Source organism: Urocitellus parryii, chromosome 5, assembly GCF_045843805.1.
Source record: "Urocitellus parryii isolate mUroPar1 chromosome 5, mUroPar1.hap1, whole genome shotgun sequence".
NCBI classification, from domain to species: Eukaryota; Metazoa; Chordata; class Mammalia; order Rodentia; family Sciuridae; genus Urocitellus; species Urocitellus parryii.
This window is the reverse complement of record NC_135535.1, coordinates 173,467,860-173,492,833: the sequence shown is the minus strand read 5'-3', so window position 1 is coordinate 173,492,833 and position 24,974 is coordinate 173,467,860. Positions and strand designations below refer to the sequence as shown.

General features: G+C 42.4%; 1 protein-coding gene, 1 long non-coding RNA gene and 1 pseudogene across 2 annotated transcripts in view; 1 reads left to right on the top strand and 2 right to left on the bottom strand.

Annotated features, from left to right (window-relative positions):
• The window catches only part of Glud1 (glutamate dehydrogenase 1), a 34,033-nt gene extending 24,599 nt beyond the window's left edge, over positions 1-9,434 (top strand). The window contains exons 7-13 of the mRNA XM_026397032.2: positions 215-352; positions 525-662; positions 1,406-1,486; positions 2,137-2,260; positions 3,232-3,323; positions 6,877-6,939; positions 8,089-9,434. Coding sequence (XP_026252817.2) covers positions 215-352; positions 525-662; positions 1,406-1,486; positions 2,137-2,260; positions 3,232-3,323; positions 6,877-6,939; positions 8,089-8,208 — 756 coding nt within the window. The 3' untranslated portion in view covers positions 8,209-9,434. The remainder of the gene's footprint in view (positions 1-214; positions 353-524; positions 663-1,405; positions 1,487-2,136; positions 2,261-3,231; positions 3,324-6,876; positions 6,940-8,088) is intronic.
• A 1,548-nt stretch (positions 9,435-10,982) lies between these two features.
• Positions 10,983-13,747, bottom strand: LOC113188615 (cytochrome c oxidase subunit 6B1 pseudogene; annotated as a pseudogene).
• Positions 13,748-16,114: 2,367 nt separating this feature from the next.
• Positions 16,115-18,980, bottom strand: LOC144254795 (uncharacterized). The gene is made up of 3 exons (XR_013343589.1): positions 18,897-18,980; positions 17,576-17,638; positions 16,115-16,255 (listed from the first exon to the last, which is right to left on the bottom strand). It is a non-coding gene; the product is annotated as an uncharacterized LOC144254795 (long non-coding RNA).
• Positions 18,981-24,974: the final 5,994 nt, after the last annotated feature.

Below are 24,974 nucleotides of genomic sequence, written 5' to 3'. Positions count from 1 at the left end.
CTAAACCTCTTCAGGACTCACTCTCACCGACAATAAAGGGTTGAAACTTTCCCTATATGTGGGTTAGGATAATTAAGAATGTAGATACAGGGGCTGGGGTTATGGCTCAGCAGTAGAGTGCTTACCTAGCACAGAATATAAATATACATGGATTAAGACTCCTCCTATCTGTACCAAGACTAATTTGGGGGTTGTGTGTGATTGCTCTCCATAGGGTTTTGGTAACGTGGGCCTGCACTCTATGAGGTATTTACATCGTTTTGGTGCTAAATGTGTTGGTGTTGGTGAATCTGATGGGAGTATATGGAATCCAGATGGTATTGACCCAAAGGAACTGGAAGATTTCAAACTGGTAATCTGAACAGTTTTACTACTTTGAACCCTGTAAAGTTAAAATAAATATTATTTAAATATATTGATTTTTTTTAATGTAGTTCAAAGTCCTTAAATTTTCATGTTTGTGAGGCACTCAATATAAACATTTAAACTATGATGCAGCTATTCATTCTGATTTTCAATTACAGCAACATGGATCAATTCTGGGCTTCCCCAAAGCAAAGGTCTATGAAGGAAGCATCTTGGAGGCTGACTGTGACATACTGATCCCTGCTGCTAGTGAGAAGCAGTTGACCAAATCCAATGCACCCAGAGTGAAAGCCAAGGTAAAAGCATTATAGAAATCAGAATTAGCTTTATAAATGTGAGATATTAACGAGGTCATAAAAAATTTTGTCAGATTATTATTGGTTTTCCCCACTCTTTAACTTTATTGCATATAATTTATGTCTCATAAATTTCACATTTAAAGGATATAATTTAATATCTTTTTAGCATATTTACAGAATTATGTAACCATCACCCAAGTGTAGTTTTAAAAAACTATGGAGATAGAAAAGATGAAATGAAAGATACCTTCCTCATGCTCTACAAAGATGCACTTTGTAGAGCAAAATAACCTGAATAAATAAATAACCTGAATAAATAAAATAAATGAATACATTTATTTATTTTTACAATATTAGGGATTGAACCCAGGGCCTCATGCCATTCTAAGCAAGCACTATATTACTAAGCTACTTCACAGCCCGTTTTGGGTTTTTTTTGTTTTGTTTTGTTTTGTTTTTGTTTTTTAATATTTTTTAGTTGTAGATGGACACAATATCTTTTATTTATTTTTATTTTGAAACAGTGTCTCACTTGGTTGCCAATGCAACTCAGTGAGACCCTGTCTCTAAAATACAAAAAAAAAAGAAAAAAACAGGCTGAGGGTGTATGGTCCAATAGTTAAGCTCCCCTGGGTTCAGTTGCAGGTACCAAAAAAATTATAATCTTCCATTCAGTTCTCTTATCCGTATGTGCATATCTATGATCCCTAGCCATATATGTGTTCCTGACTCTCTTGCAGATCATTGCTGAAGGTGCCAATGGACCAACCACTCCAGAAGCTGATAAGATTTTCCTGGAGAGGAACATCATGGTTATTCCAGTAAGTCATCTGTGTTCATCCAGATTTATGCATACTAGGAATTACAGTTGCTTTTTGCTAAGAATTAGGGGAAAAGAGAAGACTTACTCGTTTCCTCAGCTGATGAATTTTTTTTCTTTATGTTGCTTTTAAGAAAATGGAGGCAGCGGCATAACTAATTTTATATTGTATATGATATATTATTTCAATTTAAACCCTTAAGATATTCTGTATAATTCCTAACTTAATACATTTCAAGTGTTCCTTCTTGCTTTATTTAGAAAGCTCTTATGAGGAACATATGCTCAGGTCTTGGGGTATATTTTAAAGAGCCCTCTTTGCTGAAAACATTTAACTAAAATGGGCTGCTTTTAGGTAGTTGGAATGCTAATCTCCTGGTAAACTGCCTGTTGGTCTCGTCTCACCAAAATTGACCAAATATTCATTAATGACCCAAAAAAGATTTTCCTAAATGAAAAAAATCCTAGTTGAATTGTGAAGGGGAGTTTGTTAAATTATGAAATTGCTGATGCTATAGAAAATATAATTGGGAAGTTTAAACCTTGGTCCACCTTGGTATTAAAATTGAGTTCTTATGTTCATTTTAAGCTTTTGCTAAAGTCATCATCTTTTAATTTCTTTGGTGTCTTCCTGTAACATTTTATGTATAGGATCTCTACTTAAATGCTGGCGGAGTGACAGTATCTTACTTTGAGTGGCTGAAGAATCTGAATCATGTCAGCTATGGCCGATTAACCTTCAAATATGAAAGGGATTCTAACTACCACTTGCTCAGTGAGTCCCTATAATATCATTCTCCAAAAAACTAACCCTTTTGACCAGCCAAAAGGCTGGAGAAAGCATACATACACTCAGGAGGTCTTTTCCCTTTGGTAATCTTAGAGACTTCCATCTCAGAGTAGAAAACTCTTATTTATTTCTCTCTTAGGGATTAGACCAAAATACCAATTTCTTTGGGCAGTCAATGAATTGACTCTTAAATGTATTTATATTTAAATTTTTTTTAATATTTATTTTTTAATTTTTAAGTGGACACAGTATCATTATTTTTATGTGGTGCTGAGACTCGAACCCAGTGTCTCACGCATGCTGGGCGAGCGCGCCACCACTTGAGCCACATCCCCAGCCCTCAAATTTTTATTCTATGATTTTATATTTCCAGAACATAATCCACAAGTTAACAATGTTATAAAAAGTAGTATCTTAAATTATATGAGCTCCATTGTTTGATACTCATCCATTTCTGTCTCTGGTTGCTCTTAGTAAAGGCCTATCTAGTGTCGAGAATTTTTTTGAGTGTTCTGATGAGAATACTTGTTCTGATGAGAGTAAGCTACACAGTTAAGAGTAGAATTTCTCATCAGGCTAAAATGAGACCAAGACCTCCAACTGAGCAGCCACTCTGAGAATCTGGGTGAAGTGTTCTTCTATTTCCTTTTCTTTTTTGCTCAGCATTTTCTTTTTAATAGAGCCAACGAAAAACCCTGGTAATGGGTGTTATGGAAACAGAGCAGTGACCTAAATTCACATTTACATAGGAATTTGGCAAAGATTTCTATTCCTTTTTGACTGAGTTTTTAGAGATTAACTCTTTTATATCTCTTTAGCATTGACGATTTCTAAAACTGTTTTGAAGAACTATAGATATAGTTTGGGGCTATTTATGGAGGTTTTGAGGTTTTTGTTGTTGTTTGTTTTTCTGCCCTACTAGCAATATTTTATTTTGATCTCTTGCTTTTTTATAGTGTCTGTTCAAGAGAGCTTAGAAAGAAAATTTGGAAAGCATGGCGGAACAATTCCTATTGTACCCACCGCAGAGTTCCAGGACAGGATATCGGTGAGTGTGGTAGCACCAAAGTAGCACATATGTTCCCTATCCTGATCTCCATACAGCAGGTTGACTGGAGTTGACAGGTGGTGGTCAACATGATAGTAATTGTACACTTTTTATATCAACCTTAAATAATGAATTGGTCTTCTGCTTTTGTTACTTTTTGCAATATAAGTGACTTTACAGTGATTCAACATAATCATGAATGATTGATATCTATTTTAATTTTTCTAAGCTTCAAAGAAACAGAATTTAAAAATAAACATTAGACTGGGCTATATGAAAATTTGAAATAGCTAAGTGGACACAAGAGATAAAACAGATTAAAAAAGGTATTTCGTATTAACCAGATGTTGACTTAATAGTGTAACGTACTGCAAAGAGAATTTCTTTACCACTCCATAACAGCAGATATACAACAAAGTCCTGTACGTACACTTAAATAAAAGTTTAACCCTCACTATTAACAAAAACTGCATAAACTGCCTATTGGTCCAGTCTGGGAACTTGGTAAGAAGAGACTCACACCAAAATTGACCAAATACTCATTAATGACCCAAAAAAGATTATCCCTGCATGTACACCTAAATAAAAGTTTGACCTCACTATTAAAAAAAACAGCGTATCATTTTGTTTGTTACTCTTTCTGTCAGAGTGACTTGCAGCACATTGGAGGGCCTCTTGAAGGGCTCACTTCTCCAATTAATCCCCTTACCTGGCATGTGTCTGATACATGCCTGGCACATGGTGATCACTCAGATTGTGCCTCAGGAGGGGCACAGAAAGAGAACAATTATCTGGTTGTGAGTGACCTTTTTAAACACAATTTTTGGGATTTTTTTTAGGGGGGACAGGTACTGTGGCTTGAGCCTAGAGCTACTTAACCATACCTCCAGCTCTTTTTATTTTTAATTTTGAGACAAGGTCTCTAAATTTCTAAGGCCGGCCTTGAACTTGTGGCCCTCCTGCCTCAGCTCCCAAATCACTGGGATTATAAGCATGCAGCACCACCACACCTGGCTTCGTACTTTTTAAATGGTTTTAGTGCTGCTAAGTTTAACTTTGTTATTTCTCACTCTTCGATGAGTTTGTTGTTCCAGGAAGTCTTATAATAAGTACAGTTGAAAACCCAGTTTTCCCCAACTCTGTCCATTGTATTCCCCCTCCCCAGCCCTTTAGCCCTTCCAGGCTTAAAATAGCTATTAACCCTGCCATCTTTTCACTGTCCCTCATCCACACTCCCTAATTTTCTCTTCTATCTAATGAAAGGCCCACAATCCATCATTACAGTAGTACTCCTTGGTCTTGTTTTGCTTTATCATATTCATTTCTTGTGAACAATTAAACAACCCCTGATAAAATCCCAGCTCTCCTTTTTCCATGCTTATGCCCACATAGCTGGAGGCTCTGTTGACTAACCAGTCTCATTACTTTTCCCTATTGCATTCATTCTCTTCCTCCCCTGAATCGTGTATCATTTTCTCCTCTTCTTACCTACATTACAACTCTTGAGCTGGTATCTAATCAAAGAAAGTTAAAGAGAACTTGCACACCCAGTCAACTTTTGGTGTCTACCCTTTCCTGTGCCATTTTCCCTAAGGTGATAGATTAACTCTGTATGCTTCCATTTACACCCAGCTCTTGTACAGAATATTGCATGGCTTGTCCCACAGCCTCTTAGATATACTACACTTAACAAGTCTTGTCCTCTCTCCTGCATTATCAGTTTTCCCTCTACTGTCATTCTCTCAGTATACCAAGTACTGCTTGAAAAAGGTACATCTTAATCCTACTTCTTCAGTTATTGCCAATTTTATTTCCCATACACAAAGCCTCCTTAAAAGAGATATATACTGCATCTTCAGTTCTTCTGTACTTGAACCTACTCTACCAAAACTGTTCTTTTCAAGAGAACCAGTGACATAGCAATGCCCAGTCCAGTGGTCACTTTTCAGTCCTCATCTTGACTTATCAGCCATTCTTCTCACTGTTAAGGCTGCTGCCTGAGACTGTTTTCTTTCTACCTCACTAGCCATTCCTTTTCATTGCTTTTTGCTGATACTCTTCCTGTCTCCACCCTTTTAATACTAGATGCCCTCAGCCCCTGGACCACTTCTAAACCTAAATTTAAAACAGTGGGCACCTATTTGGCCTCATGATTTCAAGTCCACACATGCATTTCACCACCACCCCCACTAAGATATAAACTCCATGAGAACAGAGAATTTTGATTGTTTTGTTCTCTACTGTGTCCATTTGTTTTTGATAGTGTGGATTGAGCCCACCAGTGTTTAAACACAGAGTCACTTCCCCAGCTTTTTTTATATTTTGAGTCAGAATCTCACTAAATGTCTTAGGGCTTTACTAAGTTTCTGTGACTGGCTTTAAACTTGCAGTTCTGCCTCAGCCTCCTGAGTTGCTGGGATTACAGGTGTGTACCACTGTGCCCAGCCATATGTTTCCTTATTAATACATATGTTTTAGAAATATACTTTCTTGGGTTGGGGATGTGGCTCAGGCGGTAGCGCGCTCGCCTGGCATGCGTGCGGCCCGGGTTCGATCCTCAGCACCACATACAAACAAAGATGTTGTGTCCGCCGAGAACTGGAAAATAAATATTAAAAATTCTCTCTCTGTCTCTCTCTCTCTCTCCTCTCTCACTCTCTCTAAAAAAAAAAAAAAAAAAAAGAAATATACTTTCTTAAATGAATACAGTATGAATTGGATGGTGTCGGGCAAAGATAACTTTTTTTATTAATGCACTTTGTTTTCTTTCTGACAGGTCATGAATGTATATTCTATGTCTATGTATGTATGGTACATGAGGAAGAATAGTGATAGATAACTGACAAAGGACAGAGATAAGCTGACTTGATAATGGGAAGCCCTGGGTCATTCCCAGTCTTAAAATAGCTATTGATAACCTTGCCCAACCTTTGGTCCTGGGTTTCCTCCTAAGTAAAATTAAAGAGCTGCTAAGATCATCTAGCCTTAAAGTTGGTGGCATTACTGAATACATAAGCAGGGTTCTACTCCAGAGCTGCTGTTGGCTTTAACCAGATTTTCTTCTGGTTAAAATGCAACTGCCTCAGTATCAAGATACTTTATCTTTTGCTAGGTGTGGTGGCACATACCTATAATCACAGCAATTTTGGAGAGTAAGGCAGGAGGATCACAAGTTCCAGGCCAGCCTTGGCAACTTATTGCAAGATCCTGTCAAAATTAAAAGTTGGGGATGTAGCCCAATGGTAAAGCACCCCTGAGTTCAGTCCCCAGCACCACTCCAAAAAAAGATACTGTACCTTGGGTTACAGATGTTACTTAGTGATAGACCCCTTTCCTAACGTGTCAGGCATTGGGTTTCATCCCCAGTACCACAAACCAAAGGAAAAACAAAAGCATACTGTTCCTTGATAGTGTACAGAAATTACATGTATCTTTGCTGAAAAACAAAACAGTTCTGTCTGTACATTAACTTAAGAATCCTTTGTACTTTTCTGGAGTCACAAAATACTTCTTCATGTGATTTTGTTAAATTTGTGTTCTTTTTTTCCTACAGGGTGCATCAGAGAAAGACATTGTGCATTCTGGCTTAGCCTACACCATGGAGCGTTCAGCCAGGGTACGTGAATTGATGCTATCTGACTTTCTGTTAGTGACAGGAATCATACATAGCTCAACCATATCATCTCAGTGGCCAAATTATATATGTAATGATAGAAAATAGGAGTCTGTCCTCATTTGTGTGCAGCAAAAAAAAAAATGCCTTTTTTTTTTCTCTCAAACAATGAGTAGTGTTGTCAATCTTCAGTGTTTACCAAACTCTGAAAATAATAATACTGAGAGATAGGAGGGAGTGATTGGCAGTAATTAGCTAAATGTTGAGTAGCGGGGCCAAACTGGAATACAGCTCAGGTTTCACTATATTTCAGCTGTAGGAAGCTACCTTTCTATAAAATTTGGTTTAAGAGTTTTTTTGACTACTTGATCCTTGTTTCAAGCAAGGCCTTAAACACAGTTTGAATCCATTTTCCTAATTTCTTCTTAAGCTCAGATTCTATTCACTTGCATTTCCATGTTGAAACAGCATAAAAACATACTGATGAAGCTAGGTGTGGTGGCTGAGGCAGGAGGATTGAGAGTTCAAAGCCAGACTCAGCAAAAGCGAGATGCTAAGCAACTCAGTGAGACCCTGTCTCTAAATAAAATATAAAATAGGGCTGGGGATGTGGGCTCAGTGGCCAAATGCCCCTGAGTTCAATCCCTGGTACCACACCACCCCCGTCCCCTCCTCCCCTCCCCCCCCCAAAAAAAAAAATACTGATAAAGAAGGTGGTGCTCTTAGAATTGTTTTTGTTGTGATATAGCTAAAATGCTATAAATTCATCTGTTTAAAGTATATAGTTCAGCAGGATATTCACATAGTTGTGTTGCCATTACTACTATGAAATTCTAGAACATTTTCATCACCTCATTTAGGTTTTTTGAAACAATTAAAAAGTATATGATATACACAACTTAACAGTGCCTTATGGGCAGAGAGGCATTTGCATCTGCAATTCTGAGAATGGCTTTTTATTACTGTAATAAAAAGTAATCGTTGATAATAATTCCAGAGAATTAGTCCTTCCTGCCTAGAGGTTGTTGTATTGATGGCATAGTTTGTCTTTGGCTGCCCAGATCCCACTGTGGGGCTGTCACATGTCTTTTGTGTTCATGGCCCAACTGCTTGACTCAGGTGGTTTTCACTGCCTTTTCTCCTTCATTTCAGCAAATTATGCGTACAGCCATGAAATATAACCTGGGCTTGGACCTGAGAACAGCTGCCTATGTCAATGCCATTGAGAAAGTCTTCAAAGTATACAATGAAGCTGGCGTGACCTTCACATAAATGGATCATGGTTAACTTCCTCACCACCCTCTGTAACTTCTGCTGACCTATCACAAGTTTACATGTAACTGCAGAAATCTTTCTCTCATGACTCATTAAACAATGGACACTGTTCTAAACAAGTCAATTTGATTCAGCCCCTTAAGAAGAAAGAAATTAAGTTTAGGGGATCGTATACAATCTGATGAGTGTGAAAGTAGAAATTACCTATTCCAGAAAGCCACTTAGGCAATTTGCTTTTAAATTAAAAGTATCTTCCACCTGACTATGCTGCCTTGCTCCAGGGCTCTTCCCAAAAATTAAAAAAAAAAAGGGTTGTTGCCAAGGAAAGCAGTCAAGAACAGTTACTCAGTTTTGCTCTGGCAGGTCTGGGACATGCTGTAACTTTGATACATGTGAGAATTAGATATATGGTTTTTGAAAGGTGGCATGGTCCTCAAATGAGTTATTGGTATTTTACATCTGCATAATAACTCAATTTTATAAGTTGCAAAAAAACAATAAATAAAAGCTGTCTCGTATGCATTTTATTCTCATAGAATAAAATAAGTACATGCTGCTGTAATAAAATTGCCTTGAATCACTTAATAAGCCTAACCTTGACTCAAGCAGTGAATGCCTATAAACATAGTAAATGAAAAAAGCTAGTATTTTTATAACATAAAGTAATATCATTTATAGCTTATCAGTCATATATTGTCCAGCAGAAATAAAAAGCCTGATGGAGATCTGTCTTCATACCTGGAAACATTGGAGGCTATTTTTGTTAAAACTATCAGAATTTTCTAACTGCCATTATGACACATAGTCCAAAGAATGTAGTAATCTCCTTATCATGTTAATTAATTGTTCTTCCCTTTTGAAGATTATTGTGTTGACTAAACCATAATTCAAGTAGAGTGTCCCAAGAAAAACCACTGGGCTCCCTGTTTGGAGTCCAGCTGGCTCTGAGCACTGACTCAACCTGTGTGCCCTCCCCTTCTGGAGGCTTTGCATTCTGCACCCAGCTTCATTAACAGCAGGCTGAAAACAACATAGGTTCTAGTGTTTATGGAGTTTTTTGGCCTTTTGAGCAGTGTCCCAATGAAGTTCTAGGTATTTATGTAAGAATGAGCGCTTTTTTTTTTTTTAACAATAATGCCCTTTCACAGATTTCTAACTACTTTGTAACTGCATGACTTAACCTGGTGATAAAGGCAGTTATTAAAAGTCTACATTTTCCAAAATTTGTTTCTTTTCTGTGTTTTTATATTTAATAGACTCTCTCTTAGTAGGATAAAACTACATCTGGATTTCAAGAATTTTGTAACAGCTGCCTATGTATCATTTCCTTCTGTTGTGTCCTGAGCTGCCCAAATTTTATTCCTGAATTCTTTTGCATTTAAATTTTATTAAGTAATACTAATAGCTGTTCTTGGGGAGGAGATTTAATGATTAAAACTGATAACTAAAGTGATTTTTAGTGCCTTTTTAAATGAGGGGAGGTTTTGTTTGGAATAATTTAGCCACAGAATGTAAGTGCTATTTAAAACAATTCTAATTGCAATCAGCAGAACTGGATTCTAGATCAGATTGCACCAATTACTTAGCTGCCAGATTTGGGGCCTAAGTTTCATTCGTTCTCTTGATCTGTCTTTCATGGCTCTGCCTCATTGCTTCTGATTATGAAATCATCAGATGGACAAGCCCAGTGGCACGAGAACACAGTGAGCCCTTCTGCAGCACCTAAGTGTAGTACTGAAGTATGTCAGGATGGAGAGAAGGATGTGAAAATAAATTCTAGAATGTTTGGAATGATGTTGGGTAGGTCAGTACATTCAGATCATGTGAAAGTAAGATAAGTCTTAGTCATGGCGTTTGACTAAACATCAGAAATACCAATAGTAACGACTTCAGTTTGTTTGGTTTTTTGCAGTTATAGAGATTGAGCCCAAGGCCGCCTGTAAGCCAGGCAAGTGCTGTACCACTGAGCTACAGCCCCTGACCCCTGATGGTATTACAGGGGTTTTTGATTTCACAAAGTTGTTGAGGGCCTCACTAAGTTGCTGAGGCTGGCCTTGAACTTGCAATCCTCCTACCTCAGCATCTCCAGTCTCTGGGATTATAGGTGTGCACCACCATACCTGGCTCTGATATTGGAGTTTTTTTAAAGATTAAAATGTTAAATGGTACTAATTGTTGATATTAAACTGTATTGTCTCAGAAATGGAGTCCATAAAGATGACCCAGCACTAGTTGATTCCTCAAGTTTTGAGTTAAAATCTGGTCTGTTATTCTTTAACTGAAATAACTCTCTAACTGAAATTTCCTTATTTATTCATAATTATTTATTGAGTAAAGAACTCCTGATTCAAAAGAAATTTGTGACTCTATGTTACCATTACTAAATAAGTGAATTAATGCAGAAAATAGGAAATTATCCCATAGAGGGGTATGCCAATTAAACATGCAAGGAATAATAGAAAATTTCCACTGATACTAAAAAATGTTCAGTGGGGAGACAGCTAGTCTCATAGTATCGCCCCACAATTTTTACAAAAGAAAAAAAAATCTCATAATTGAGGAGACTTGTCTATCACAAGATAATAATTATGACCATTTTCATTCCCTTGACAACTTTTTTTTTTTTTTACTGTACACTTTTTTTTTTTTTTTAACTTTACCAGTGAGTTTTTATCACTTAATGATCCAGGGTCCCAAGGTAGGAACTACCATGTACCCAAGTCCTCCTTTACCATCCTGGGAGAAGGACAGGAGAGCCATGTAGAACCAGTTTAAATCTTCCCAGGAAATATGCCTTCTGCCGTGTGTTCATCCTTAGTTGAGATGCAGGTTATCGAGCAGAGGGACTTAAACACATTCGTACCAGTACCACATACATGCACAGACATCACTCCCATTTGCAGTCATTGCCTTCTCACAGAGATGGAAATTAAGATAATCTGACAGCAGTTTCTGATCTGATTCCAGCTATCAAAAGAGACAGTCTTACAGTTCTTGATTTGCGTCTTTTTTTTTTTTTTTTTGGTTCTAGAAATTGAACCCAGGGACGCTTAACCACTGAGCTACATGCCCAGCCCTTTATGTGTGTGTGTATGTGTGAGTCAGGATCTTACTGAGTTGCTTAGGACCTCACTAAGTTTCTGAGGCTGGCTTTAAACTCTTGATCCTCCTGCCTCAGTCTCCACAGTCTGGCAGCATTACAGGTATGCACCACCATGCCTGGCTTGATTTTGTTCTTGGCGTCTCTTGCTATGATGCTGAATCCTAAAGTTGCTCTTTGAGCAGCATGTGGCTCAGTGTCTAAGCCTTTGAGTTATTTTCTCAGTGGTTGCCCTTAGGATTATTACATCTTGATTTACAGCTTAATAATTAATAACAACCTATGTTAGGGATGGTGGCACACACCTATAATTCCAGCTAACTAAAATGCTAAGGCAGGAAAATTGCAAGTTTGAGGCCAGTCCAGGCATCTTAGCAAAACCCTATCTCAAAAAAATACAAAGGGCTGCTCAGTGGCAGACTGTTGCCTAGCATCATTAAGCCCTGGGTTCAATCCCCAGTTCCATAAAAAAAAATAATAACTTAAAGGCATACAAAAATTTTACTCATATAGCTCTGTTCCCTTTGCTCCCTTTCTGCTGTTATTGTCATATAAATTATATCTGTATATCATGCCAATCAATAAGGATCTAAATTATTGCTTTATACAGTTATCTTTTAAATTAAAGGAGGAAAAAGGTACATTTGAGCCAGGCATTATAGCACATGTCTGTAATTCCAGCAGCTTGAGAGACTGAAGAAGGAGGAGCTCAAGTTTTAAGATCAACCTCAGCAACTTAGCAAGGCTCTAAGCAGCTTGAGAGACCCTGTCTCAAAAGATAAAAAGGACTGGGGGTATGGCTCAGTGGTTAAACACCTCTGGCCTAAATTCCCAGTATCCTCCCCCCCAAAAAAAATACTCAAAAGTACATTTTTACTGTCGTATATTTACCTGTTCAATTATATCTGATGTTCCCCCTTTTTCAATGTAGATTTGAGTTATTAACTACTATCCTTATATTTCAGCTGAAAGGCTATTAATTATTTCCCATAGAGAAGGTCAGTTCTCAGGAATTCTTTTTATTTGGCTAACTTTTTTTTAAATAATTACTTTTTAGTTATAGGTGGACACAATACATTTATTTTATTTTATGTGCTGCTGAGGATCAAACCCAGTGCTTCATACATACTAGATCAGCACTCTACCTCTGAGCCACAACCCCAGCCCAAACTTTATTTTTTTTGGCGGGCTAGGGCAGGGGGAGCATGCTGGGGATTGAACCCAGGGATTTGTGCATGTGAGGCAAGCACTCTACAGACTGAGCTATATCCCCATCCCTTAATTTTTTTTTTTTTTTTTCTGTTGAGTTTTCACAGGTTCAGAAGTGAGCCTTGGAGAAATATATAATCCACCACAATAAAACAACATTAACAAAGCTTCACGGACAGATGAAGTAAGCACTTTAGAGCTCTACTGAGCTGAATCTGAACTTGAGAGTGTCCTATATTTAGGATGATGAATGTCCCCAGAGGCCTATAGGGTGAAGGCTTGGCCCACAGCCTATGGCACTCTTGGGACATGGTGGGACATTTAGGCAATGGGGCCTAGTGGAAGGAAGGTAGGTCACTGGGGAGCACTGGCCCCCAGCCCTTTGCTCTTTGCCTCCAGGCTGCATTGCAGTAACAGTTTCCCCCACTGCCTGCACTCACCATGATGTCCTGCCTCACCACAGGCCCAAAGGCACTGGGGCAAGTTACCATGAACTGAAATCATGAGTCAGCAACATTTCCCTCCTTATGTAAGTTCATTATCTCAGGTGTTTTGAGTATGGTGACAGAAAACTAGCTCAGAGTCCCACCTTGCTGTATTATCATGAGAACAATAAATACTGATTAATTCTAAAATTTTTCTGATAGAGAACATGATATCAAACCATGATAACAAATAGGAAGATGAAGGCCTCTGGAAGGTAATATACTAAAACTTTACCCACAGGTAGCCACAGATAGTGTTTATATGACTTCCACCTTTGAACATCAGGTGTTTATAATATAGACAGATGGTCAAAGAGTTCAATCGATAATTTCCAAAGTAGGAGCAAGGAGAGGTGACCATATCAAGTGACCACCTCCCGTTCTCATAATGCCAGCGGGTTGTTTTTTTTTTTCCTTGTTGGTATTTTATTTTTGTTGTACTGGGGATCAAACCCAGGGCCTCACACATGCCTGGCAAATGCTCTAGCACTGAGCCTTATCCCCACCTCCCCACACCCCTTTCAATTTGTTTGGAGAGTCAACTGCAAGAGTGTAAGATTTTCTCAGGTTTTTCAAAGAGATGGAAGGCTATAGTTAGGCAGACTCTTCAAGAAGTCAGGAATGTTGGGGTCCTGGGCTCCAGTCTGGTCTGGACATTGGTTTCTGCTGACCTCTGCATACAGAGCAATTTTCTCATTGCTTTCCTAATGGAGAAAAATTATAGCAGTCCTTACTCCACCATTTTTGCTGACATAACTCTCGCTTTTTATATTGCTATTTATATCATGCATAGTTTGATAGAAGTTGATTTCATGCCCCTCATTGCAGAGCACAGGCAGCAAAAAGAAAATGAGAGTGGAAGTGCTTACTCTAGAACAATAACCTACAAAGTTAGGGAGTTGTGAGCAGTGTTTCTCCAACTCTGAGAATGAACAATCTGTTTAACTGATGGTATGTGGTCTTATTGCACAGTGACTAGTGTATATGCAACTTGCCAGGCAAGTTCAACAACCCAAACTGTTCTACATCCTGTTCAGCAAGAATCGTCCATTGATCACCCCTGAAGATCCAGGCAATGGTCAAATTACTGTAAGTTTCCAATCTCAGCTACTTGTTACCAAGTAGTAATGGAGTTTGCAAAACAGCAAATTTTGAGTAGCATTTCTTTAGAAAACAATCCTGAATAAAGTAATACAGTCCTCTACAACCACATCTTTGGGGAAAAAAAAAAAAATCTATTATCTGGGTGTGGTGATGTACTCCTGTTATCCCAGTTACTCAGGAGGCTGAAATGGGAGGATCCCAAGTTTGAGGCCAAATTCAACAACACCCTATTGCAAAATGAAAAAAAAAAAAAGTTATTGGTTTTCTCTTAAACAAACATAAGGGAAACAGGTTAAAACATTTTTTTTCCTCTACATATGCTATCAGCTTTTTCCTTATACAATTATTTTTGCTTCTACATGTATATTTTATAACTTGTTGATAATTGGATACACCCTCATGATATATGTACATTTTCCCTCATTTTTAATAGCCTCAGAATATTCCATTACAAATATATACAATATTTGTTGGCCAATCCCAGTTGATGGTCATCTGGACCTGGGTCCCATTTTTTTAAGCTAAGGAATTTATAATACAGTAGAATTCATATGTATCAACTCTATGTTGTGTGTGATGCCTAATAAACTATCCGATAGCATTTTAGGATATTAACAACCTCTCACTATTACAGACATGCCACAATAAATCTGAATATGCCCCTTAGGCCTCTGTGTATACCTGTGCACACCTGAAAAAGAAAGTCCTAAAAACCGACTTCCCATTCAAAGCAGGTGTTCTACTTTATTCTGCCACCCACAATAATTTTAGCCCTCTAAGCTTAGGTTTTAGAAAGGGGAAGTTCAAAGTCATCAGGAACCAACTGAGATACAATGTCCAACTCTAGCTGCACAGTGGCAAGTGTAGACCAGAAATATAGTAAGCAACTAATTCATTCTTTAATCATAGCAACTTTCTTCTAATTCCTAAGAAAACAGCTCCCAGCTCTATTGTTACACATCATTTCCTCTTTTGTATTCCAAAACTTTTAAGCTCAATGCTGCTTACACATGTGTAACCTGTGCAGTACTGACTTGCTATCAACAAATGGACCTGACACAAGGACCCAATGGAGATTCAACAGCAGCTTTTAGGGCCACTCAGCAGTGGACTCAGGGCCTCTTTGACCCGGTTCCACAACTATACAACAGAAATGTTGTCAGAGCCTCTTGCAGAATGTGAAGCAGTTTAGTGGGAGCCTGCCCTGCCAAACTTCTAATCAGATTGGTCTGTTACCTTCCTTGAGTCCTACAAGAGCATTTCAGGGAAGACCCAAAGAACATGCAAGAAAAATTTGGGTTCTCCCTCTACGTGTCATTGAAGCATCAAGGTATCTGAAAATCTTATTTTCTGGGGAAACAGTCTTTTCACAGAGCCCAGGATGGAAGGGTAACTCCTGGTAGAACACAAGATAAGCAAGAGTGAGGTGGATGCAGTAAGAAGAAAGGAGGGAGAGAGCAGCAGATAACAATGCAATAGTTTGCTGCTCAGGCACAGAGGTGACACATGTTTGTCATTCCACCTACTCCTAAGGCTCCTCAAAGAGGGGGATCCCAAGTCCAAGTCCAACCTGGCAATTAAGAACCTTTCTCAAAATAAAAGATGTAAAGGGTTGGGATGTGGCTCAGTGGCAAAGCTTCACTGGGTTCAATCCCCAGTAACAGGTTAAGGGGCAGGGAAGCTGCCTACTGACATGAGAAACCACAGAAGCATCTGATGCATCATCTGACTCATAGAAAACGACCTGACCCACTGGCAAATGCTTGCCATGCTGGTGTGTTCTCCAGTTGAGGTACAACTGAGCCTAAAAATACCTTCTCAGGGACTGGAGGTGCCCTGCGGTGCTAGGGTGCATGCTCAGCAAGTGTGAGGCCCTGAGTTCAGTCCCCAGCACCCAAACAAAAACTTTGCCTAGTGTTTTCCTTGAAAGAGAAATAAGTCAAGGACTCAGTGTACACATTCCTCAGCTTTTTATTCAATATAGAGAGGGTCCGCTGTAGTCTCCAGCAGGCTCACTGTCCCAGTTTGCCCAAGCCCTCTGCCGCATGGGTGACAGCATCTGTGACAGTGTTGGTCACTCTCTCGGTGACTTCTTTCACCACTTTCTCTCCTGACTCTTGGGCATTCTTTAAGGCTTCAGCAAGGGCTGTCAGGAAGAAAAACAGAGCAAATGTCAGGGTGAACACCTCCCTATGCTCTTCATGTCACCTGGAGAGGCAGGGGGCTGTGGCAGTCTGACCAGAGCAACTCCTGGACACATCCCATGGGGCAGAGGCAGAATAAATTCAAACCTGGTTCTCCTGGGGCTGGGGTTGAAGCTCAGGGGTAGAATGCTGACCCAGCATGCACAAGGCCCTGGATTCAGTCCTCAGTACCGCAAAACAAATTTGGTTTTATATGCCCAACAACTTGCCTTTGTTCAGTTTGAATGAGACTGAGTATCTGCTCATGGGTTCACTGGCTACTTATTCTTCATTTTTCTGTTCATATCTTTTGCTCTTTTTTATATTGGGTTGTTAGATCAGATTATGATTTATATTATACATATTTTGCCTCAGCCTGTGGCTTTTGTGTGTATGTGGTACTATGGTTGCATCCAGAAATTACTGCATGCTAGGCAAGTACCCTACCACTGAACTACACTCCAGCCCTGTTTATTTTATTTTGACACAGTCTCACTAAGTTTCCCAGGCTGGCCTTGAATTTACAATCCTGCTGCCTCAGCTTCCCAAGTAGCTGGGAATACATGGGAGCACCACCACCGCTGGCTTATTATTTTATATTTTAAATGTTTTGTCCCAGTGTCTGCCACATCATCTTTTGACACCTTGCATTGATATTGCACAGAGAGGACTACCTGGATGGAACCTAAACACAAAGTTTGGTATGAACTGATATTTGCATTCACAGACAATTGCATACCAATGGAAAGGATGCAACACTGGGGCTGTGAGGGGGGGCTGACCTTTGACTTTGTTGGGTAAAGAAGGGGTTGGCCCCACCTAGCTTTCCTTTCTTCATCCTGTCCTCCATCTCTTCAACTTCTGGTTTGTTGTTGTTGTTGAAATAGGAATTGAACCCGGAGTGTTCTACTGCTGAGCTACATCTTCAACCCTTTTTATTGTTTATTTTGAGACAGCATCTCCCTAAGTTGCCTATACTAGCCTCAAAGTGACAATCTTCTTGCTTCAGTCTCAGTGGCTGGGATTGTAGGCATACGCCACTATATGCTGGACTTGTTCTTTTTTTTTTTTTTTTGGTTTCTTGCTGATGCTGAAAATTGCATGCCAGACCTCATGCATACTAAGGCAAGCTCTCTACCACGGAGCTCCGTTCCCCAGCCCTTTCTTCTAACCTTCTCTCCTCTCCACCTTTTCACTCTCATTTTCTCTTTCCTTCCATTTCTTCCTTTTCTCCTTCCCTCTTTGCCTCTGCCCCACTTCACTCCAACCTCAGCCCTCAGTACCTTTCTCTCCAGCCTGCTTAGCATGCTCCACCACATCCTTCACCACTTCCTCCACAGCATGAACTAAAAAAAGGAGACAAATTCAGACAATTTCAGAGACAAATTCACCATGCAAACCTGCTTCCCTTCCCAGCACCTCTGGACACCCAGGGTGGATCTCCAGGATGACACACCAGCTAATTCAGGCTGGCACAGAAGGGCCTGGCTGCTGAAAGGGAGCTGAGGAAGCCCGATGAGGACACAGGGCCCTCCATGCTCCTCAGTCTGGTAGGGCACGAAGTCCTGGGATCAGGCCTCTTGCCAGCTGGGGACCAGAAGCCAAGGCCTACCTTGTTGGCCAAGTCACCACACCTCTCAGGTTGATCTGGCTGTCCTGCCTTGACAGAATCCCTAAGCCTCCTCCCAGGAAACCACATCCCTCAAAGGAGTGCCCTCAGGAAGAGGTCATTCCCTGTTTACCTTCAGGGGTTTTACAGTTTGGGTGGTAACAACCTAGAACCAAAACATTTTGGAGTCAAAACTGGTTCTAAAATCTAACTCCAACTTCCTCTGCTTCCTCTGCCATATCCCCTCATCATCATCCAGTGGAAATCATACACAACTCACAAGTCGAGGGAAAGACTAAAGTGGGTGGTCCACACCAGCTGTGGAGTTAAAAGTGAAATGCAGACAGCTCTGCACCTGTGACAAAGAGAAGAGCAGGCCTGGGCACAACCTTTTCACCATCATGTCCCACAGGTGGGACCTGGATGAGCTTCCCCCAGTAGCTGCAGACCTTTGCCCACAAAACTAGTTGCTGAATTCTTGGAAAAAATGGGAAAATGTCCTCATGGACTTTGAATCAGACTCATTTGTTTCATAACTTGGGAATTCTTGAAGCTTTAAAATTATGATGAAAATTAAAATCCACCATCCTTTTTCAGCACAGGCTGTGAGAACAGGCCGTTTTGACACAGAAGGGCACCCAAGTTTTCAGAGGAAAGGATCCAAATTGCCAGCTGCTCACCTAGCACCTGTGTTCCGCACCTGTCACCAGGAGCCTCATCTGGCCTGGCCTCTCTTCTACCAAGGATCCTAGATTAGGCTCCACAGGTAGAGAGGGCTGCTTGGGGCAGTGAGGCTCTGAGGGCTTCACCCTAAACTGGCCTCCCAGCATCTGCACCCCATAGCTCCATCTCTCCTGGTGGGGTGATAGGCCAGGGTTCCCAATGGACCCTCAATATGCCTCAAGGCCTGGCCTTATTCCTGGGATCAGCTTGGGACAGGCCCAGTCAAGCCTGCCCTAACCCCACACAGGTGAAAAGAAGCAGTAGGTCCTTACCAGCTCCCTCAGTGGCCTTCTCTGTGCGATGGGCCAGGCCCTCAGCCGCCAGCTTCCCCAGGCCTCCCAGCATCATGCAACAGCTGGTAGTGACAGACAGGATGCTGGGGAATAAACCAGTGTGCTTTTATAGATGACTCTGATGTCTCACTAAGCACCAAACCCTCACCTGACCTGTAGGAAGCTGGGCAGATGAGTCACTGGAGATGGCAGCAAGACGAAGAGGCTGGGTGGGGCATGCCAGTGCAGGGCACTGCCCCTCTTACAGTGAGACACCCCACAGTGCCCCCACCCATGTCTTAGGAACCCTGTGCAGGAGAAGGACAGGGAACAGTTCTGAGGCTGGGGAGGAGAAGTCAGTTGGGGCAGGGGCCTGGGTGCTCTAGGGGAGGACAGTACTCAGAGACAACCGTCCTACCAGCTCAGACCCTGGTCTGCACCTGGTGAAAATGCCCAGGATTCCCCGCCTACTAATCAAAGTTCCCAGTGTGGCCTAGACAGGATTTTGGAGGTTCTAGGGATGTGGGGACTCAGTTATCCCCTGAGGTCAAGCACACAGCAGTGGTGGTGCTGTGCTTGTAGCTCAGTGGTACAGCACTAGCCTAGCATGTTTGAGGCACTGAGTATGATTCTCAGCACCACATACCATCAACAGTAAAAAATATTAAAAACAAAAAAAAAGTAATGGGCACCACCCCCCTTCCCATTCTTAAGGACCTTGGCTCTACAAACAGAGGAGGTCACAGCCTTGAGCCAGGTGGTCACCCTGACTTTCCAGTCAGTTGATTATCATTCACTTATGCTCCTGAGTGTCCCAGTACTGAGGCAGCCAGCATGTGGAGGAATCCTGACCTCAATTCATTTTGGAGTTCAGTCTGTAGGGGAGGATCTGAGAGATCAGCAAGAAGATCTTCTAGGTCCAGGGAGGTTCTCTGGCCCTAGGTAGAATTCCACAGAAAGCAGCTTTACTGGCCCTTTACACGTCACACATGGAACAGGGCCAGACTCCCTCCTTGGTTACTCAGAATAGAGATGCCTCAAGCCACATGCTACATGTTGCCTCCCTTAATCACTAGCCCAAGCATCAGTTTCCTCATCTATAAAATGGGAACAACTATGCCTTCCTGGCTGTGGCACTGATTAACAGTGGGACAAAGTATGCAAGCTCTCAGTAAATACCTGTTTCCTCCATGTCATCACCACTGTGCTAAGGAAGTACCCCTGGGCATTGAGTCCTGGTCAACCAGTGGAGTGGGCTAAGGAGTGGTTGGGGAATAAGTCTCCTTGGAGACAGAGGGCTGAAGGATGTGACTCCCACTGGCCAGGAGTTGAGATGAGAAGATCTTCCACCTTCCTGCTCCTAGGTCCAGGCCTAGAACAGGAGTCAGAGACTGCCTTCCCCATACTGACTCCCTTATCCCTCAGAGCCCTGGGTGTGGTGGAGCCTAATTAGTGTTTACCAGTCCATGAGCCTTCACAGCCTGTGCCATACAAAGCTGAAGCCTCTCCCAGTCCTGAGAGAGGTTGGGAAGGCTCAGTGCCAAGGCCAGCCTCCCTGGGGTGGGTAGAGTATGCTGGGGGCAGCAGGACCTCAGGATCCTGCCTGAGGCCACAGCCCACACATATCACAGCCACCTCCCTTGGGCAGAGGTGGATCAAGGCTTAAACAATTTGAAAGAGGCCTCGTTAACAAAAGGATTACAATAATTCTCCATTTGCAAGTTATCCAAGTAGATACCTATGACCCAAGGACCTGGGAAGAACCATGAAGTTGGGGACTGTGGAGCTTAAACAGGTCCCAATGACCCTATGCTGCCCTTGTTCCAGCTCCAGAGGCCACCCAGGACAAGGGTGGCGGAGGTCGGGGAGCCAGGGAAGCTGATGGGAATGGGGCAGAGGACACATGAGGATGCTCCCTGGACCCACCAAACCCCTTTTCTGTTTCCTTGGAGGTTGTGTGTGACTCTCACCTCCACAGTGGTCCTCTCGGCCCCTCCCCTGAGAAGTGATACCCACCCGCTTCCAGACCCCACCCCACCAGCCCTGACAGACCCTCCTCAGAGCTCAGCCCCTCAGCAGGGCTCTGTCCACAGGAGCCTGCCTGGAGCCCTGCCCACTGCAGCCTCTTTGAACAGCTGCCTTTCCCCCACCCTCTCAGATACTGCTGGCTCTCCCCATCCCCTCCTGCCCAGGAGATCCTGTCCCTCTTTAATACACTGCCTCAAGGTGACCACTCCAGTGAGGACGCTCTATGGCCCTTTGCCTAGAGACAGGTTCCAAATGCCTGATACAGAGAAGGCAAGAAACCAAACTTCCAGGACTGGACGTGTGCTGAGGGCCATTGCCAAGTAGGACATTGCATGAGAGGTGACCTTCCTCAAGGACCAGGGTGGATCTGGGTTTAGGGCAGATCAGGGTTTAAGGTGTACCCTGCTAGGAAGAGGGCGTATCCTGCTGCCTCAGGCACGCCTGATCCTTGAGTTCCCGTTGAGTTCTCGTGGGATTCAGAAAGTATTGGGGATTCAAAGCCTGGTGGAGTACGTGAATTTTGGAAAAGAACGTGAATTTCCCCAGAACGTGTGTAGAGGCCGGTGTGAGTTCGGGAATAAAGAATTGCTGTTTGAATCTACAAGGTGTGAGTGGCTCATGATTTTGTGCCCAGGCAGACTGCGGCAGACGTGGACACCAGTCTCTTCTGCTCTGGCCTGGGTCTAATCCTGCTTGGGTTCCCAGCTCCAACTATAACCAGCCCCTGTCCTCCCAGCCCATCCCACAAGCCCCAGCAGACCCTCTACATTCCACCCCAGAGGCTGCATAACCTCACCAGCGACCTTCCTAACCAGGAATGGATCTGGTCTGAGGGGCTGAGCTCAAACAACTCCGGCAACAGAACAATTTCAAGTGTCTGGATCAAGTTGAAGATGACTCAGGTGGGGCCCACCCTCCACCACCTCATCTTGGAAGAGGGCCCCAACAGAAAGGCCTTGAGCACAGGCACCCATGCTAGCATATCCTGAGTCAGAAGGTCAAGTCCACCTCCCCTTGGACAGGAAGAATCTGGTGTTGACAGGAGTAGACTAATTCTTCAAGGGGAAATTGCACAATAATTGAACAGCAGGCTGAATCATCAAGTCAAAGACAGCCAATTTTCTAACAGCAATTTGCAACTTAGCTAATACCAATTCCTTTTTTAATGTTTATTTTAAGTATTTAAATATGTAAGGATGGGGGCTGGGGATGTGGCTCAAGCGGTAGCCCGCTCACCTGGCATACCTGTGGCCCGGGTTCAACCGTCAGCACCACATACCAACAAAGATGTTGTGTCCGCCGAGAACTAAAAAATAAAGAAAATAAATATTAAAAATTCTCTCTCTCTCTCTCTCTCTCTCACACACACACACACACACACACACACACACTCTCCTCTCTCACTCTCTCTTTAAAAAATAAAAATAAAAATAAAAAAATAAATATGTAAGGATGTCCCAAATGTCTGAAGCATGACTTTTAGTTGTTTGTTTGTTTTTTAAAAACAGAGATTGAATCCTGGGATGCTTAACCACTGAGGCACATCCCCAGCCCCTTCTATTTTTTATTTCAAGACAGGGTCTTGTTAAATTGCTGAGGCTGGCTTTGAACTTGCAATCCTTCTGCCTTGGCCACCCCAGTCCCTGGGATTACGGGTGTACAACCCAGTACCTGGCTAAGCAGATATTTCATTGTGTGGTTTGGGCTAAGCTCTCACAAACATCAAAAGTTTTGTGATGGTCCATTCTGCCTAGGCCTCCTCCTACTTGTGCTTCAGGAATTTGAGCTCATAGTATATGCTGTGCCCACAGATCCTGTGCACACTGACCCCTCCCTGCCACAGGGGATCTTCTCTCATCCCGATGCTGGACACTTGGTTTTTAGTCAGCAAGGGAAGAGGTGCCCAGCATAAGGACCTTCACACATCCATGAGAATCAATCAGGCTCCTGGGTCCATTGAAAGGGCACTTGAGGAAAGGGACTGTTCATGGAGATAGGAACAGGCTTAGGGACCAATGAGCAATGGTCATTGTCAAATCAAGCATCATGAAGCTTTTCCCTGTGAGTGAGCAGCAGTGGTGGCCATTTTATCTCCTGGGTCTAGAGGGGCAGGAGAGGCCTTCACAGCCTTCAAAAGGAGCCATGGTTGGGCTGGGGATGTGGCTCAAGCAGTAGCGCGCTCCCCTGGCATGCGTGTGGCCCGGGTTCAATCCTCAGCACCACATACCAACAAAGATGTTGTATCCGCCGAGAACTAAGAAATAAATATTAAAAATTCTCTCTCTCTCTCTCTCCTCTCTCTTTAAAAAAAAAAAAAAAAAAAAAAAAAAAAAAAAGGAGCCATGGCTATAAAAGAAAGGGTCAGCAGACCCACAACCATGATTAGAGGAACAAAGCTGCCCCCAAACCATGCCCAGCAAGAAGGTACCTGGGGGAATCACTATTTCTCCCCCTGTTCACTTTCCTAGGATGTTCCTTCTGGCTGATCCCAGTCAGGGTCAGGGTGAGGGGGCCAGGCAGGGAGGAGCAGGGTGGAGAGTGAGTGTAGATGGGACAAAGAGGACCAGCTCAGCCTGCTGGACTTCCCGGTCTGGTGGCAACATGGCAGTGGTTAAATTCTAAAGGGTCCCATGTCTCCTTCCAACTATAGGGAGCAACCAGAAGAAGCAAAGGAAGGCCACCATCCACACATCCTCACTTCACTGTGGAGAATGAGGACAGAGGAAGATTGCAAACCCCAGAGGCAGGTGAGGCCAGCAGCACAGGTGCAGGAAGCCAGGGAAGTGAGGAGGAACAGGAAGTGGGGAGGGACCAGAGGGAGGGTCTCCACTGTTGCCAGCCACATAGTCCCAGGAGGAGAGGACTCTCAGAAAACTCCCCAGAACAGAACTGAGGTCTGAGGAGGTGAAGAATGGTGGAGAACAGTGCCCAAGGAAGTCCAGAGAGAAAGGGAGTCCTGAGAGACAAGGGCTTAGTCCTGGAGGCTGTCACAGGGGACAGAAAGATGGTGGTAGAATGTTCCTGAAACTCATTTGGTTTCCAAGAGGCACAGAGGTCTGGAGTCCAACACCCTTGTGAAGGTATGGCACTCCCCTCTCTGCCACCTTCAAACCACTCCCCAAGTGATGTCTGGGAAAATGAACTTCATTTTGTTGTGGTGGTTTGGTTGTCTGTCATACTGAGGATTGAACCTAGGGACACTTTACCACTGAACCAATCTCCAGCCCTTTTTGTTTTTTATTTGTGACAGGGACTTGCTAAGTTGCTGCAGCTGTCCTCAATTTGTGATCCTCCTGCCTAAGCCTCATGAGCCTCTGGGATTAAGGGCATGCACCACCGCCTTGCATGATGACTTGACTTGTTTGTAATTGGGTGACTTTGTTGTTGAATTATAGGAGCTCTTTATATACTATGAATATTAACTTCTTATCAAATATACAATTTGCAAATATTTTCTCCACTTAGGTTTTCACTTTGTTGATTGTGTACTTGATGCACAGAAGTTTTTACATTTGGTGCAGTCTAGTTTAACTGTTTATTTCACTTTGTTGCCTGTGTTCTTGGTATCAGATCCAAGAGGTGATTGTCAAATCAAGCATCATCAGCTTTTCCCTGTTTTCTTGTAAGAGTTTTATAGTTCTGTTGTTTATGTTGTTATGCTCGAAATCGGGACCCCCAAAAAAACACCAGAGACCAAGATCGATGTAAGCAGCAAAGAGGTGTTTATTGAAAGCTAGCTCAGCCCTCCACACCCACACAGCAACTGGTGATGCTGAGAGGCCCTGAGCCCAAGGTTTGCAGCAGTTTTATACACTCTTTGGGGAAAGCAGGGACCCCCACATACATCATAGCATCTCTTAGCAAATCATCACACACAGCGGGAAAATCATAAAACAACTCTAAAGCATGATTAGCACCTTCACTGGCGGGAACAAATTGGGTAAGTGTGATTGGCTAGTAAAAGAGAGGGGTTCATTTGAACTGATTGGTTTAAGCCATGAGGGGAGTACATGCTGAACTACATGGCTTCCCAACATGTTATTGAAGCCA